This window comes from Hemitrygon akajei, chromosome 11 (assembly GCF_048418815.1).
Source record: "Hemitrygon akajei chromosome 11, sHemAka1.3, whole genome shotgun sequence".
Classification (NCBI taxonomy): Eukaryota; Metazoa; Chordata; class Chondrichthyes; order Myliobatiformes; family Dasyatidae; genus Hemitrygon; species Hemitrygon akajei.
The window spans coordinates 22,570,483-22,587,611 of NC_133134.1; the positions used below are offsets into that span (position 1 = coordinate 22,570,483).

At 40.5% G+C, this 17,129-nt stretch overlaps 1 protein-coding gene and 1 long non-coding RNA gene across 5 annotated transcripts in view; one reads left to right on the forward strand and one right to left on the reverse strand.

Annotated features, from left to right (window-relative positions):
* Positions 1-1,144: 1,144 nt before the first annotated feature.
* Positions 1,145-16,129, forward strand: LOC140735396 (uncharacterized). The gene is made up of 2 exons (XR_012100743.1): positions 1,145-1,335; positions 14,898-16,129. It is a non-coding gene; the product is annotated as an uncharacterized lncRNA (long non-coding RNA).
* fbxl16 (F-box and leucine-rich repeat protein 16) overlaps positions 2,036-17,129 on the reverse strand; it is a 167,077-nt gene continuing 151,983 nt past the window's right edge. For 2 of the 4 annotated variants that reach the window (XM_073060395.1, XM_073060394.1), the window contains exons 4-6: positions 10,944-11,028; positions 7,209-7,272; positions 2,036-4,478 (exon numbers count right to left, since the gene is read on the reverse strand). In XM_073060395.1, the coding sequence (XP_072916496.1) occupies positions 4,330-4,478; positions 7,209-7,272; positions 10,944-11,028 (298 nt within the window). In that variant the 3' untranslated portion in view covers positions 2,036-4,329. The remainder of the gene's footprint in view (positions 4,479-7,208; positions 7,273-10,943; positions 11,029-17,129) is intronic. The other 2 variants (XM_073060393.1, XM_073060392.1) reach the window with 1 other exon arrangement.

A 17,129-nucleotide genomic window follows, 5' to 3' on the forward strand; every position in this document is an offset into this window, starting at 1 on the left:
TCCTCCTAGGTTATCCCCTCGTCTCCAGAATCAATCTGTATGTTCTTCCAGTATGTTCTTCCTCAATTAAGAAGACCGGAATTGATGCAGTACTCCAGGTGTGGCCTCACCAGTACTCTGTATTGTTGCAGCATAACCTCCCTGCTCTTGAATTCAGTCCCTCTAGCAATGAAGGCCAACATTCCATCTGCCTTCTTGATAACCTTACCCAATTAAGTTAATAATTTTTGTGGATTTAACTAGCACGTAACCCTAACTACACAGTGAACATGCAAGCTCCACACAGACAGATTCTGAGGTGGGAATTGAATCCAGGCTGCTTGTTCCGCAAGACGGCAACGCTGCTAGCTACAGCTTCCTGAAACTGTCTGCTGCGTCCTGCTTCCTTCACTGCAGACCATCATTGCCAACACTCCACTCCTCATCCCACATGTTCTCTGTGCTTCAGTTTATGCTTTGAATGCAACCTTGCTAAGTCTCAGAGACGCACTTCACTTTATACCCATGAAGCTATATAACTTCATAATTTACATTCCACAGTCCTTAAGAGGGTTGTTATTATTAGACAGTTTAAATTACACAGTTTGACAAGCTGAAAAAATAGAGAATTTATTTCTGAATAAAATGGGGGAGGGGAAGTGTCAAAACTTCCATATGTTATGGAAAGAATTGGATAGAGGGTGTATTTGAAGGCTGAAGTCTCACTAAAATATAAATGATTGCAGCAACTGGAGTAGGATTGTGAATATGCCACCAAATCAATATGTTATAATCTCAGTTACACTTCCAACTATTATTGTTATTTATAACACTTTGAAGCTTCCACTTGAGCTCAGAGCTGATGTTAATTGCTACTCTTTTGGCTGCAGTGTTTCATTCTGAGACATTCCTGGCATGGATATGATGAGAAAAATAGCCCCCATCTGTGCTGTAAATTTCTTTGCTGCATGTGAAGGGAAAAGGAATGTTTACATAATTATGAGGCAATCTTTTGGCAGGTACAATTGGTTTTGTTTAAGACTAACAACACTGGAATATTATTAGAATGGTTTACACTGTAATGACAGAGTTCTGTGAAATATTCTCAAAAGTACACCAGGCACAGTGCAAAGTCATTCGTGTAGTTAGCTTACCAAAAGATCAACTTTCCCTTTGTTTCCCTTAAAAAAGTAGAGGGCTATGGGTAAGCCTAGGTAATTTCTAAAGTAAGGACACGTTCGGCACAGCATTGTGGGCCGAAGGGCCTATATTGTGCTGTAGGTTTTCTATGTTTCTAAATCCAGTTCCTCACTGAAGATAATTTATTACTCTAGGGAAGCACAAATGCATGAAAAGGTAAGGAATACCCACCACTTCATTTTCATTTGTGATTTCAAGGAGAAATGATTTTAGATGCAAGAAATTATTTGAACAGCTTCAGCTGTGTAAGTCGACTTTTTTGACCAGTTTATTGTTGCTCTTGCTGCCTTATGCATCAGTTTTATTTTCTTTTATGAGAATTACTTTATAAATCTATTTTTTTTTTCCCTTCTGGTGCCATCCTGCATCACCTTTACTCCTTTGCATTAAAAGTGAATAGTTTTCAGTTCATTGCCATTCTTGCTAATTATCAGTCGTATGCACCTTGTTTTCATCTGAAAAGCTATTTTGTGTTTCCATGTGCTTGGGCTGGTTGCTGGGCTCTTGCTGTTCGTTCTTTTTCTACACAGATTATACTGGGGAGAATTCATCATTCTATTTTGAATATCCCAAAGGGGAAATATAACCTATTTGTGTTAATAATTTTTAAAGATCAGGGCTTTCGATGGTGCAGAGCCATCTGTGATAAGCATCTAAGAATACAGGCAGGATATAAGTACTCCTTTCAGATTTAATTTATTTATCACATGTACATCAAAACATACAGTGAAATGTGCCATTTGCAGTAACAGCCAACACACCCAGGGATGTGCTGGGGGCAGCCAGCACCTGTTGCCACACATCCAGTGCCAACACAGCATGCCTACAGTGTTCAACGGAACAGCACAAGCAGCAACAACAATGAAGCGAAAGAACAGCAAATCAAGTTCCTTTTCCGTCCACTCCCTCTCACGCACAGACACACAGGCCTTCAGCGCCAGGTCAGGCCGCCTTTGGGGCCTAGTGTCCTCGGCCCTGGATTCCCAGACTCACAGACATCAGGCCTCCAGCTTCAAGTCTCTTTAGTACTTTAGTTAGGATCGATTGTGTCTTTGGAGTGGCTCTAGAAATCACAGCCAAACAACTGAAAGGCAAGGGTGCTAAAACTAAGCCAAACTTGCCACAGAATTAAAACTTCAGGGTATTTTCCTCCAGAAAAATTAGGAAACGAATCTTTTTTTTACACAAGTCCTTTAAATTGTTGAAGTAGTTCATTGGTCCCCTGGTAATATCGAAAGTTCAGTGTGGCTCATTCGTTAAAACTCTATTGTTCTTTTTTTAACAAGCCACTAGGGTATTCACTGAAACAGCTTTCACTCAATGGAACTGTGTAACACTATATTTTTACAAGGTAGAAAGGATTGTTTGTGCCATTGCAGCTTTACAACCGTGAACAATGCTAAAACAGCACTTAGTAGGCATCTGGATTCAGAGAGCACTTTTGATAATGGACCAACCGACGATGATCAGTTCGGATTGAATTTCAGGATTATGGCAAATTTACAAAATGGAAGGAGGCGAGTTTTGTCCCTGCCACTTGAAAGTGGGGTTTGGGCTAATCCCACTTAGCAGGTCCTTAGCTCTGAAGACAACTCAAGTTCACTTTGAATGCACACAGGATTCTGCTCTATGCCTTCCACATTTAGTTCCAGACATCTCCTATCCTAGAGTATTTTTGCATCATCTCTCCTCTGCTTTAAATCTAAACCTTCATATTTTTGACCCAACCTGCTAATACCATTAAACAGCCTTTGTGCTAGTTCTTGCAAAGAAACGCAATAAAGTCAGCAAGACCCGGAGGGTTTTATTTGGAATATTTATTTTAAGAATATTTGTACTGACAGTGGACTGACTTTCCCAAAGGATACTGCATGGAAGCATCACACTGTACACAACAAAGGCATCACAATTCAGCTGAAAGCAATGATAGAAATAATATTGCTGCTTCTGCTTTGAGTTTTTTTCTGTAAAATGTCACTGTATTGCTGGGCGGGGGTGGGGTGGGCAAGGAGGCAGGGCTGAGAAAAGCTGGTACTTTTACAGCTGATATATGGAGTGCAGACCTTCCATTTTACCTTCTAAGATCTTCTCATTTAAAGCAACATATTATAAATCACAGCCAATGGCCAACAGCACAGGAAAACACTTAGCAAATATAAGTTATAATTCTTTAAAGAGTATCCAAACAGACAGAAAAATATATACAGTAAGGAAGTCCCAAAGCCATCCCGCTTTCACAGGAGGCCAACAACCAGAATGGGCTTCTTTTGGTCTCTATGAAAACATACTCCTGTAGATATCAAAACAGTCTAGTCCAACTCATCCAATCCCTGAGATCTTCAGGGATGAAATGGGCAGTCGCTGTTGCTGATTTGGTTTCCCATATGTCCTTCATCCTGCACCAAAAAAAGTCACGTGTTGTACTCCTTCATCTAGACCCCAATCCCCAACTTTGTCCCCCTTACGGATCCCAGCAGTAAACCAGCCAAAGTGAGAAACCGAAAAAGAAAATACTAATTGTCTTTTTTTTTTTGGAAAAAAAAGAAAAAGCATTATCTGCCAATATTTGGGCTGGTGGGGGAGACTCTCCATTGTTAGCTGGTTAAGAGTTAATAGAATTGGTTGACATCTGCTTCTGGAAGAGATGCTTTAACATCCATCCCTGGCACAAGGAATGATCACCACAACTCGTTTTCTAATAAGAGAAATATAGCCTCGCATCCGCGGAGGGAAACATTTCAGCGAACGGAATTCTACATAAAAGTTAGACATATTACAGAGATCCAGCACCGAAACACAAGAGTTACAGCAGTAGCATGTGACTGCAGCTACCTGCAAACATTGCACATGCTCAGAACAAGCCTGATCACAACCACTCCACATTTAGAGAAAAGTGTGATGAGCAGGAATGACTGTGGAATTCACACATCCAGACAGAGAGAATGGGATGACTCTGGTTGCACACCAAAGCAAAAGTAATTTGAGTTTGTTTATATTCACAGTTTCTTTCTCATTCCTGACACGATTAAAATCATTTTCCTATCATTGATCAGATGCACACTCATCTCCAAGCTTTTATCTGATTGATAATCAGTGCTGGGGTTTGGCTGGAGGTGGTCATTCTGTGTAAATAGCCAATCCCTGGTGTCCTTACTCAATCACCATACAGCGGGGCAGGTGTTGGGAGTAATATTTGAAGAGCTCTGGGGTAGCACCAGGGCAGTTGGTTAGTTCCAGCTCTTCCAAGTCTTGTAGCTGAATCAAGCCTGAGAGGCCGGCAGTGGTCAACAGTGGACAGCCTATGGGACGAAAAGGTAAGAGTTATCACCCAGCCTTGGGGTGGGAAAAAGTAGCATGCAAGTCAGAAATACTTAATAGGCTCGGAACTGGAGATTAAACTGTTAATCCCCAAAATGAGGACAATATTACCTCATAATCTTTCTTGCCAGTTATGTAGGTTAGATTTAAATAGCCTCATTAAGTAATCTATTTATACACACAATTATTATGGGGCTTTACTTTTTTTTCATAGCCACCTCTAAAGACTGACTTGTAATGGGATAAAATGCCATAGTTACCTGCAGTCCTCTGGTATTTTACTTAATTGATACGGTTTTTTGTGCTAAGAATTCCTTTGAGATGACACCTGTTTTTTTTTTAGCAGTATAAACGGAAATGAGGCATCCAATATAGCATGTAGTTGAGCATTCAAATTCATAATGCACTGCATGCCACATTGGTGAAGGTTCCTGTAGCGTGTTTGGGGCCCAGTCTTAAGGGAGATGTTAAATTCTCTGCATGGGAGGTTGCAGATCATCTCTGAAAGTTGGGGTAAACTCCAGGGGTTAAATTCTCAAAGTATCTATAGGCAAATAAGATGCCACTTTAAAAAATACAACAGTTTAGCAAGAGCCACAAAGAATATCTCAAGCAGGCCAAAGGTCCCTTGAAGCTGCCTTCTGAAAGACAACTTTTTTTGTTGTGAACTTAACTTGAATTCTGACTGACCAGTTCAACATTAGATTTGTGCATGGCTGTCAGGTTTCCTGATCTCCTCTCGATTGTTACCTCTCTCCTTTATTTCCTCACTCATTTTATTGTCTTCACCAGTCTGTAAGTTGCCTGATCTTCTTTCTTCTTGAGAGCTATAGGGTCTCAAATGGTGATCCTGAAAAATTTCATGTTGTCCTGCCCATCAGTGCAGTATTAGCGCAGTCTAAATTAAAATAATTTTGTGGGTTTTGCTATCTATTTATGCAGTGCACTTGGTTTCTTTTTTATTGGAAGGCACTGCCACCCATTCCATGGCAGTGCCAACCCTCAGAGGTGCCAGTCCCTGTGGGGGTGAGTGGAAGTTATGTGATGCATGACAGTGATTCCCAATGATGGATTTTGTTGTTTTGAGGTGCCCTCCTCAGCCAGTAGCTGATGAGGTCCTTACTAATGAATGGAACCTAGAAGAAAGAGAAGGACATAAGTCAGGATTGAATTGAAGCTGAATGTCAACATATTCAATGCTTCACCACACTGGAGTTATAGAGTTGTCCATAAGCGTATTGCTTGCAGTTTATGTAAAAGTTCAAGTAGTAAGCAGCCACTCTGATCAAAGGACTTTGTAGTCTCACCATTGCCAAAGCGGTTCGCTCTTGTGTTGGAGCTTTCTATTGCCTCCTGATCTATCTGGATGAGAGCCACAATGTCTCATTTAACTCCATCTGTGAAAATCTCTCCCTTTTTATGAAATGTTATCTTCTCCTGCAGATGGAGGACAGGATTATGAAAGAATACTGAGAAGGAAAGTGCATGTGTATCAGCTGTCTGCATGAAGTGCTTAAGCTGAAAGGAAGACTAAGATAAGCAAAAGAAGATTGGGGAAGTTTGAAATTGGAAGTACAGGTTGAAACACTTCTTGGGGTCTGACTGGTGCTGGACCACAGACGAGACCATGGAAATACTGATAGATCATCTTCCTCAGAGAAGGAGAATGGTTCTTTTTTAAGTGTAGGCACTGTCCAGGTTATGCAGGAATTTCAAGAACCATTGATGAGCTGAAGTTTCTCTAGGTCAGAAATGTGGTCAGCTGAGGCAAGTAATTAGCTACAGATTAGTACAGATCTCAGTTAATTTTAGATCTTTGGTGGAAATAGCTAATTAGTATAGATCTGTAGTACTTGCCAGATCTTGGAGTGTAGGACTAGAAGGTTTCAACCTGTGTGTTGAGTGGGGAAGGAGTTATGAGATGAGTTTGAGGTTATTGAATTGACAGCAAATGAGATGAAACAGTGGATGAAAGGGAAATGCCAGGAGGGTCTACATTATGCACAAGAGTGAAATAAGGCAATTTGTAGTTATTGATGAAGGATTGGTTACAAAAATGCTTGGCACTCTGAGTCCTGGTGGGAAGTGACGGTTAACAGTTCCTGAGAAGTAAAAAGGAATGGTTTTACTTACCTCTTGCAGTACTTATGAGTTTATTAAATACCTTGAGTTTCATAGAGTGATGCTTCTGTTTATAGATCTGAATTGGTGATATTTTCAAAGAAAGGTCTTCGGACACTTTCTGACCACAATATGGGGAAAATATATACCTCCTGATACTCACCTTGAACAATGATTTTTTTTCTCTAAAAGGTATCAAAAAAAGTCATGGGGCTCTTTTTCACTTTTGCCTGATGTCTGAAAGCTCCAATAAATTTGCAATTCAAAATTGTCAAGATCTTAGAAGTTCACAAACTTTTAAGGTTCTTACCTAGAGCATCAATGCACTCTCCTATATTTCTCAGTGATCCCAAAAATGTCATCTGGACATGTATCATGCTGATGCAGATGAGAGTTGCGCTTTTTAAATTGGATTTGCCCTGCACCAAACACGGGTTTTATCTCACCAGGTGATGTCAACTTGTGAGTTTGCATTATTTGGTGGAGATCTTAAATATTCTTGTATCTTTACACATGAAATGGATCACACAAAAGGATATTGAAAAAGTCCCTGTACATTAAATCATATTAATAAAACTAAAATTAGTCACCTGCTAATGAAAGTAATCGTAAACTCCGCATTCCAAAGAGATGTTGTAAACCAAAATCTTGCACCTGTGGGGAAAAATATAAATGACTTAATTATCCAGACATTATTTCACACACATGCATTCAGTGGTTTAGTTGGAATAAGCTGAGTAAGTAGTTTCATGAAGATGATATTTTTCACATTGTACTGTAATGATTTGGTTAACAGAATTGAAAGCTTTGTGGCCAAGTTTGCAGATGATACAGAGATAGGTGGAAGGGCACATCATGTCAAGGAAGCAGAGAGTCTGCAGAAGGTCTAGGACAGATTGGGAGAATGGGCAAAGTTGACAGATGGAATACAGTGTACGGAACTGTGTTGTTATGCCCTTTGGTAGAAGGAATAAAGGCTTGGATTATTTTCTAAATGGGGAGCAAATTCAGAAATCTGAGGTGTAAAGGGACTTGAAAGTCCTTGTGCAGGATTCACTAAAGATTAATTTGTAGGTTGAATCAGTAGTAAAGAGAGCAACTGCCACGTTAGCATTCATTTCCAGAGGGCTGGAATATAAAAGCAAGGATGCAGAACTGAGGCTTTATAAGGTGTTGGACAGACCACATTTTGAGTATTTGGATCAGTTTTGGGCCCCATATCTAAGGAAGGGTGTGCTGGCATTGGAAAGAGTCTAGAGGAGGTTATGAGAAATGTCCAGTGAATGAAACGGTTAAAGTATGAGGAGCATTTGATGGCTCTGCACCTGTACCCTTTGGAATTCAGAAGAATGAGGAGGAATCGTTGAAACTTACCAAACATTGAAAGGTCTATATAGAGTGGATGTGGAGAAGAGTTTCCTATAGTGGGAGAGTCTAGCACCAGAGGGCACAGCCTCAGAGTACAAGAACATCCCTTTAGAACAGAGATAAGGAGGAACTTCTTTAGCCAGAGGACAGTGAATCTCTGGAATTCATTGCCCCAGACAGCAGTGGAGGGCAAATCATTGGGTATAATTAAAGCAGACCTACATCAGACTATTGTTTATTGGCTACAGTTTTGCATTCAATACCATTAACTCCAAGCAAACTCCAGAACCTGGGAGTTAATCCTTTCCCCTGCAACCGAATCACTGACTTTCTGGCCAACAGACCACAAACAGTAAGGATAGGCAGCAACACCGCTACAACAATTATTCTAAAAACTTGTGCTCCACAAGGTGTGTCCACAGCCCGTTACGCTGTTCCCTGCACACTCATGACTGCATGACCAAATTCTGCTGTCATTCCATCTGCAAGTTGTGGATGACACCATTGTAATGGGCCGCATTTCAGACAACGATGACTCGAGTACAGGAAGGAGATGAGGAGCTTCATGACATGGTGTCATGACAACAATCTCTCCTTCAATGTCAACAAAACAAAAGAGCTGGCCATTGCCTACATCAGCGGTGCTGAGGTGGAGAGCTTCAGCTTCCTAGGAGTGAGCATCGTCAATAGCCTGTCCTGACCCAACCATGATGATGTCACAGCTATGAAAGCTCTACTTCCTGAGGAGGCTAAAGAAATCGAGCTTGTCCCAACTGACTCTTACCACGTTAACTGATGCACCATAGAAAGCACTCTGTCTGAATGTGGAATGACTTGATATAGCAATTGCTCTGCATGTGACTGCAAGAAACCGCAGAGAGTTGTGGACACAGTTCAGCACATTGCAGGAACCAGCCTCCCTTCTATGCACTTTGTGTACACTTCTCACTGCCTCAGTAAAGCAGCCAGTATAATCGAAGACCAGTTCCCACCCCAGACAGTCTCTCTTCTCCCTTCTCCATTTGGGAGAAGATACAGAGGCCTGAAAGCACTGGGACTCAAGGACTGCTTCTACCCCACTGTTAACAGACTCCTGAATGGATCTCTTGTCCAACAAGATGGACTCTTGACCTCACAATCTACCTTGTTGTGATCTTGCGCTTTATCATTTACCCGCACTGCAGTTTCTCAATAGCTTTTACACTTTATTTGACATTGTTATTATTTTACCTTGTTTTAGCTCAAGGCGCTGTGTAATGATTTGATCTATATGCAGGACAAGCTTTTCATTGTAGCTTGGAGCATGTGACAATAATAAACTAATACCAATAGTATTTCAGGTGGAAGAGCTTTTGGCATTAAGACAGAAAAGACGTTTATATCTGAAGCTGCAGAAAGGGTGGGGGAGAAATGGATAGAACAAGGGAGAATCTCACTTTGGGTAAGGTCAGTGTTGCCGTGTTGATGAACTATTAATAAAACTATCTATGGTAGATAAGTTGATGAGGTGAGCAGTCAGAAAGAAAGTCAAGCAGAAACATACAAACTGTAGGAAAAATTTCAAGTTAGGCTGTGTTCACAGAGGCAGATAAACAAATCAATTTTACAATGGTCCATTATCCACATAGCTTGTTTATACACTGTTTTGTAAATTATAATACTCCTACTCACACTGTTACTCATGGCTATTAATAATCCATGCTAATGTTGGATGAATTCCATTACCCTATGTATTGAATCTGTCAGTCAGAAATTGCTATTTTTGTTAAATTACCATTGGTGCAATTGAAAATCAAACTGTTTTTACTTGGGAGTGAAATGATAATTTCTGGATTACTTCGCATTACTCTGGAAGTGTGACCAAGTACTTCTGGTAACCCATCCTGCGGATTTCAAATATCCTCTATGCACTAGACTGAGTTGCCTCTTATTTGGTGAACACACACTCTTGCAAAGTAATGAGCCACCTCCCTGATGTTCGGTCTTTATCCTGAACCTGATTCTGTGATCCCCTTGGACCTGGGTCTGGATCTCCTTATATTGTGCCTTGTGATCATCTTGCAAAGCTCCAGCATCCAATGTTCAGCTGGCGTACCAACTCCTATTCTCCCAGCATCATCCAGACATCCGTGTTGGCAACTGATCTCTCTGTACACACTCCCCACCAGTGCCCCAGCAGCACTCCCATCAAAGTATTGGACGGCTAGGGCTGGTGGGATAGAACCCAGCCTCTGACCCAAATCCTGTTATTTGGGTATATTTAAAATGGAGATTGATAGGTTCTTAATTAGTAAGGGTGTCAAAGGTTGGAGGGGGGAAGTAGGAGAATAGAGCTGAGAGGGATAATGAATTAGCCATGATGGAATGGCAGAACAGACTCGACGGGCTGAATGGCCTAACTCTGCTCCTATCTCTTATGGTTTTAATACAAGATTGCCTATTCTAAGTATTGAAAATGTGCAATGCTTGGTCAGTTCAAGGTCTCAAAATCAGCTCATCTGCTATGGCAGGGTGGGGGGAGGGAGAATCAAAGACCAAAATGGTCATTGCCACATACACCAACTTAATAAGTTAATACTTAATAAGGTATAATTAAAAAGTATTTAATTTTGCACATTAAACATTCAGTGCAATGAAGCAGATAACAGAAATGTGGCAAGATTGATAAAGGTTAAATGCTTCAAAGTTATTAAAATTCAGCACCATGTTTACTTGCACTATAGACCTTGACATATGGTAAAATATCACATAATTAAGTAAAATCCATAAACCTTACCACATAAATTTCCAGGCCAGTTTGTATTGATGAACTTGCCAAGGATAATGTTCTATAGTAATATGTTACCTATTGCATTTGCAGGCAGATTGTCTTGATTGATTGTTTCCATGCTTTACAAAAATATCAACATGTGATTTTTTAAAATATAACTTTAATGTATATGCATTGCAATATTCACCTGGCAACACCACCTCAGGTACAAGCTGCGCAGGGAAGACATTGTGGACAGATAGCCGAGTCCTGTGTCAGTGATCCGCACGCATCTGCAAGCACAATAATAATTAAGAATTAAAATTTGAGGAATATATGTAACAATGTTGTTGTTTTGCAAAATTTAAAACTAACACTTGTGGAGTATGATGGACATCCATCCATGTTAAATGGGATCACGTTAACTTTCGATGAACTGAACGACTGCGACTATTATGAAAGAACTCAACTTGGTTCGTAAGCAGAAGGGGCAAAGTTAATAAGGTATTATCGATAAGTATTTGTTTTTCCACATTAGACATTCCGTCAGTGCAATCTAAACAGAATAACAGAAATGTAGCAACATTCAGAACCATGTTTACCTGCTCTACAGACCCTGACATATGATAAAATATCACATAATTCAATAAAATCAATAAGCCTTACCACACAAAAATCTATGTAGAAGCACTGTGAAAATCTTTAATGCCTTTATGAAGGACCATCGTACTTTTTAGGTTCGTTAAGATTGTCATAGCCATGGGAGGTAGTGGGGAGAAGCTCCCACTACCTATTAAATGCTTTCAATGGCATGAGTCTCAAATAGCCTGTGACAACCAAGTCCAGTTCCTGACCTTCATGTGTGGCTCAGCTACTACGCCCAGCGGAACCATTTCTACTGAAAGGAGAAGGGGCAAAGGCAGGTTACTGCCGCCTTAGAACCAGTCGCTTTGGGCAAACGGGGGTCATCAGCCGTGGTTGGCAGCTCATCTAGGAGAAGGAAAACTCTGATCTCAAACCTCCATTGCCTTGCAGTTATATCCACTCATGGGGAAAGCTTCTGAAGTAAACCCTGAGGAAAAATCCCTAAGGCAGTCTTACGTTGATGCCACAAACTGTATCGGTCTTTGCCATTCCTTTGGATTCATCTGCTGCACGGGCAGCAGCTTGCTCTCCCTATCATACTGCCCCGGCTTGCGTCTCACGTAGACAGCTAGGACGCAATATCCATGGTTGGCCCCAGCCAACTGAAGGCCTCAACTCGTACTTTATCAATACAAGTAGAGGTAGTAGTGACAGGACTGGTGGTAATGGTCAGAGTAGTTGTGAAGGAATAAGTAACAATAATGATTTTGTAAATGTTACAAAAAATCATAATTTTCTCACATTCTATCAGATAGTGTTAGTCCATTATCAAAAATAGGTGTCTTAATGGAAATCGGTAAACTGGAAATGCTAATTGTACCAGGCACCTTGGCGGTTATACACACATGGAATCTACTGTCTATTCCTAAATGGAAAATGAAAACCATAGTCTGGAGATTTTTCATTTTCAACTGTTTTATTTTCGTCACTTAAGAAAACAATTTAAGAAAGTCCTTTTAAAAATAAAATTTACATGTTGGTTAGTTCAAGGATTGACTGAAATTCATCAATAAATTAATAGTTGCAATCTGTAGTATGATTGTCGGGAAACTTGCATGCCTTACAGGTGTGTAGTATTCCAGTTCTACCACACAATTGTTGATGCTACCCAGCAGTACATTTAAGAATTGACACTCAATTCAGTGTCAAAGAATCAACAATGGGGAGAAATAGAATGTCTTTGACAAAAATAACATTGCCAAGATAAATTTGTAAAACATGGCTTAAAAGTAATAAATACTTGGAAAATCTTTTTATAGGCAAGCTTGCATTCACATATTAAACATTTAAAAGCATTCAAGCCTCACTAGAAGGTCATAAAGAGTCATAGACTCTCTGCCTTCTGCCCACCCTATCCTTACAATCTATGGTACTATCACATTAATGGCATTGATGCATTGAAAATTCAAGTATTTGCCTAAATCAAAAGCCTAGAAGAACTCTATGGGGCAGGCAGCATCTGTAAAGGCAAGATAATAGTCTGTTTTGGGTGGAGACCCTTCATCTGAGTCCATTCCCCTCCACGGATGCTGCCTGACCCAATGAACGCCTCCAGCAGTATGCTTTGTGTTTCATATTCCGGCACCCTTGTGTCTCCAAGGCTTGCTTAATGCCATGGAGCCATACAGCATGGAATCTGGCCTTCTGGCCTGACTGGTCCTTGCTAACTGCGTTATCTGGTGAGCTAGTCCCATCTGCATGCATTTGCTCCATAACCCACTAAATCTCTCCTATCCATGTAAGTGTCCACATTGTTTTTAGACATTGCTAAGAAGATGGCAACAGCGAGCGATATGACCCAGATCGACATCCTCCAGGCAGTTCACAAAACTACTTCTTTTACTTTTCTTTTCTTATTTTTTATTGACATACAACGCAGAATAGGACCTTCCGGCACTTCGAACCACACTGCCCAGCAATTCCCCGATTTAATCCGAGCCTAATCACTGGTCAATTTACAATGAGCAATTAATTTGCCAACTGGTACGTCTTTGGATAGTGGAAGGAAACCGGAGCACCCGAAGGAAACACACACGGTCATGGGGAGAACATACAAACTCCTTACAGGCAGCAGCGGGAAATGAACCTGGGTCACTGGTTCTGTAAAACGTTGCACTAACCACTACGTTACCGTGCACCCCCCCCCCCCCCACCTCCCCGTTACATCTTTTTCTTTTAAATGTGGTTCTCTAGAGCCTGTGATCTACATTTTGGTGACGTGCTTTCCAGCTGAATGAGCAATCTGGTGCTTTGCTGTATCTGAGAGGGTTCGGTGAGGTTTTGAGTAAAGTGTAGGGCCGGGAGATGGGGCTCAAGCCCATGATTGACTCCAGTTCTCGCTGATTGAAGCGTCAAGGAAAATGAAAATCATTGAGGCCAGCTAGTGTTCAGTGTCGTCTCACTCACTGCTCCAGGAGGAAGGTGCCTGCGAGTGATGGTCTCTCTCACTTGCTCGCAGAAGAAGGGCCCTTCGTTCAATTAGTCTCTCTCTCCCTCTCGCTGGATGCTGCTGATGGATTGTGTTGGAGTCCTGGGTCTTGGACAAGGTTTAATCCACATGGTTTGTGGATTGGACTCTGTAGTTCATGTTATGATGTGTTCCTGGTTTCTGGTCGCTCCTTTTTCTGTTGCTATTTTGGGCGTTTTTGATCAGGGCGGTCTGTAGATAATGAGCAACACAGTGCAAGATTGAACTGAACTGAATATGCCTGGATACATTCTGTGTTTTTTGCTCATTTTTATTTGCTGTTCGCATGACTTGGGGGGGGGGGGGGGGTTGGGTGTGGTTGGGGGTGAAAGAGTTTGATGTTTATCCTTGAACTGGTCCATGGTTTTCTTTTGTTTCGTGGCTCTTTGTGGGAAGACTAATCTCAGGGTTGTATACTGCAAACATACTTCGAGAATAAATGTACTTGGAATCTTTGGATCAATTCTTCTTAAATACTATGACAGTATCTGCCTCCACCATCTCTTCATCCAGCAAATTCCAGATTCCAACTGTATGGAGAAAATCCTTCTTGGATTTTCTCATTAACCTTCTACCTCACATTTATTTGTTCAAAATAAACAAACCCAGTCTCTACAGTGTCCCTACATAGTGTGGTGACCAGAACTGGGACAGTGCTCTATATGTGGCCTAGTCAGTGTTTTCTAGAAGTTGGAATGTGACGATACAGCTCTTCTACTCTGAGCCATGGCTGATGAAAGCAAGCATTCCGTATGCCTTCTTCAATGCCTTATCCATATAAGCTAGCCAATAACAATGGACAGCAAATTTTTTCAATTGTGTTGCTTTTTCAGAATGTTTGTGTTAATGCCGGTCCGCTTGAAGCCAAACACAAATATAATTTCAGACTACTTTTATCACGTAGGAATTTGGAGAAGCTGAATTAATTTTTACTGAATATAATGCGTTTAATTGTTATTGAATATAATGTGTTTAACTGCATAACAGTGCTGATGCTTTGTGTTAACTATGCTAAAAATGTTTTGTTAATGTTTTTTTGTTTGTACTCAGTGTCTGAGGCTTCTCATTTAAGTCTCCAACAATAATCAGACCGCACTGATGAACTCCAGTTGCCCCGAAATCGTTTCTCCATGACCGCAATGTTCTGGTGAAACCTTTCACCGTGCTCGTCACTGACAGCGCCAAGATTTGCAGGGAAGAAGTCTAAGCAGGAATGCAGAAGACTGATTCTATAGTGACGTGTTGCATTTCATGGTTTGTATGCAGGAAGCATGTTGTCAGCCAGCTGCACATAGTTTGGTGCTCTGGAGTTGCCAAGAGAATTTTCAACAACATCCTTAAGCTGCACAAAGAAAATGCTGGAGGAACTCAACAGGTCTGGCAGCCTCTATGGAAATAATAAACAGTCGACATTTCGGGCCAAGACCTGTCATCAGTTTACACCAAGAGCTATAGATGTTGAGGCATTGAGAATATTCACAGAAGAAACTGATAGATGTTTGGACACTGCCTGACAGGAAGTTTGGCCTAATTTGAGTGGAATGAAAACATATACAAGGATTGGCAGATTAAATGAGTAGAAAAAATGAGCTGAAAAGGTTTATAACTATCTAGTTATTTAATGTAGAAAATGGTGTATGCATGCGGATTTAGCTAATGCACATTGGATCTGGCATTATAGACTCATTTGACTTGGTTTTTTAATCATTTTTGAAGTTAATTTGTATATTTAATATTGGCACAGCTGTTTTCTTTATCACTACTGTAAATTGTAAAGGCACATTTGACATACACAATTGTACTTGAATTTCATTTTAGATCCTATGTTAAAGCTATTCCTGTTTTAATGCTTTAAAAGTAATCTCCCCGGCCTTCCTATGTCCACAATCGAAAGTATGTGAAATGTGTCAGTAACAAGTTAAGATCGATGAGTTAAATCACATAGAGCTCTGGGTTTGGTTAATCCTTAGTCATATGATCAAAGTGTCTGCAACCAATCACTTAATTATTCAGAGTAATGGGGGAAATTATTTTTTTCAATATAATTGTTGCACTCAGCTGAGTTCAAATCCAAATCGAAGTATTAGAGAGATGCAGTTGGAGCATTTACCAAAAATAATGTCTGTGTGTTTCCCGCAATGTTCCCAAGACTCTGCTCAGGACAGCTTGATCTCGAACATGTAAATTAACTCCTAAAATACTTCTGTCATTCAGTTGTACAAAAGCAGTCGCATTCCCATGTTAATCAGCAGCTGCAATAACATTAAAATTCACTGCTGAAACTCGGAGTCTGATTTAATACATCAGGTCCTTACTCCAATATTGCTGTACTAGATCCAGTGATAAGACATTTCTTCACAGCGTCAGTCAACATTTAATTTAACAGAGTGTCTCACTATAACACCCACTAGTAAAATAAACCCTGCCTTGATAAATGTTCATTACATCCGCAAGCTTAATCAGGAATGTTGACATAAACGAATCTAATTTTGTTTTTTCTTCTCAAAGCTGTATATAAGTGCTTGGTAACTATCAGTTTTAACAGAAGAATATATCCTTGAAATACAAGGAAATAGTCCTTATTTCTAGAGAATGGACGGTGCGAACATATCACTGTGGACAATGTACAACCTTTGAATTGTCATTGTCGCAATAAGTTAGCATTGTCCTTGCTGATCCATTCTATTTATTGAGAGATACTCTGCCCTTCCAGCTCAACGAGCCCCATTGCCCAACAATCCATCTATTTAACCCTAGCCTAATCACAGGGCAATTTACAATGACCAGTTAACCTACTTAACTGTAAAACTTTGGACAGTGGGAGGAAACTGGAGCATCTGGATGAAACCCCCATTTAAACTTCTTACAGAGGATGCCAGAATTGAAATCTGATGCCCGGAGCTGTAAAAGTATCACATGAACCCCTACGCTACCATGGTACTCTCTCCCTTAGAACCTGCATCTATAACTTATGATTCAATGATTTGTAGCGTCACTAATGGGTATCTGGGAGTAACTGAAATGGCATAAAATATTATAATTTTCATCTGAGATTTACAGAGATCACACCTTCCAATCTGCTCAGGTGTCTGCATTGGTAAAAGTCCTTTTAACAGAATGCAGTCTATTAACACCAAAGAGCTCTCCACTGCCACCTTTTGCCCAAGAGAACAATTAACAAGTAGCATGTGATGGTGCAAGCGATTGGTTATGCACCAGCTTTTATGCAGGGAATACAACATCCCCGAAAAAAACAGTAAGGGAGACAGAGGCATCCTGCAT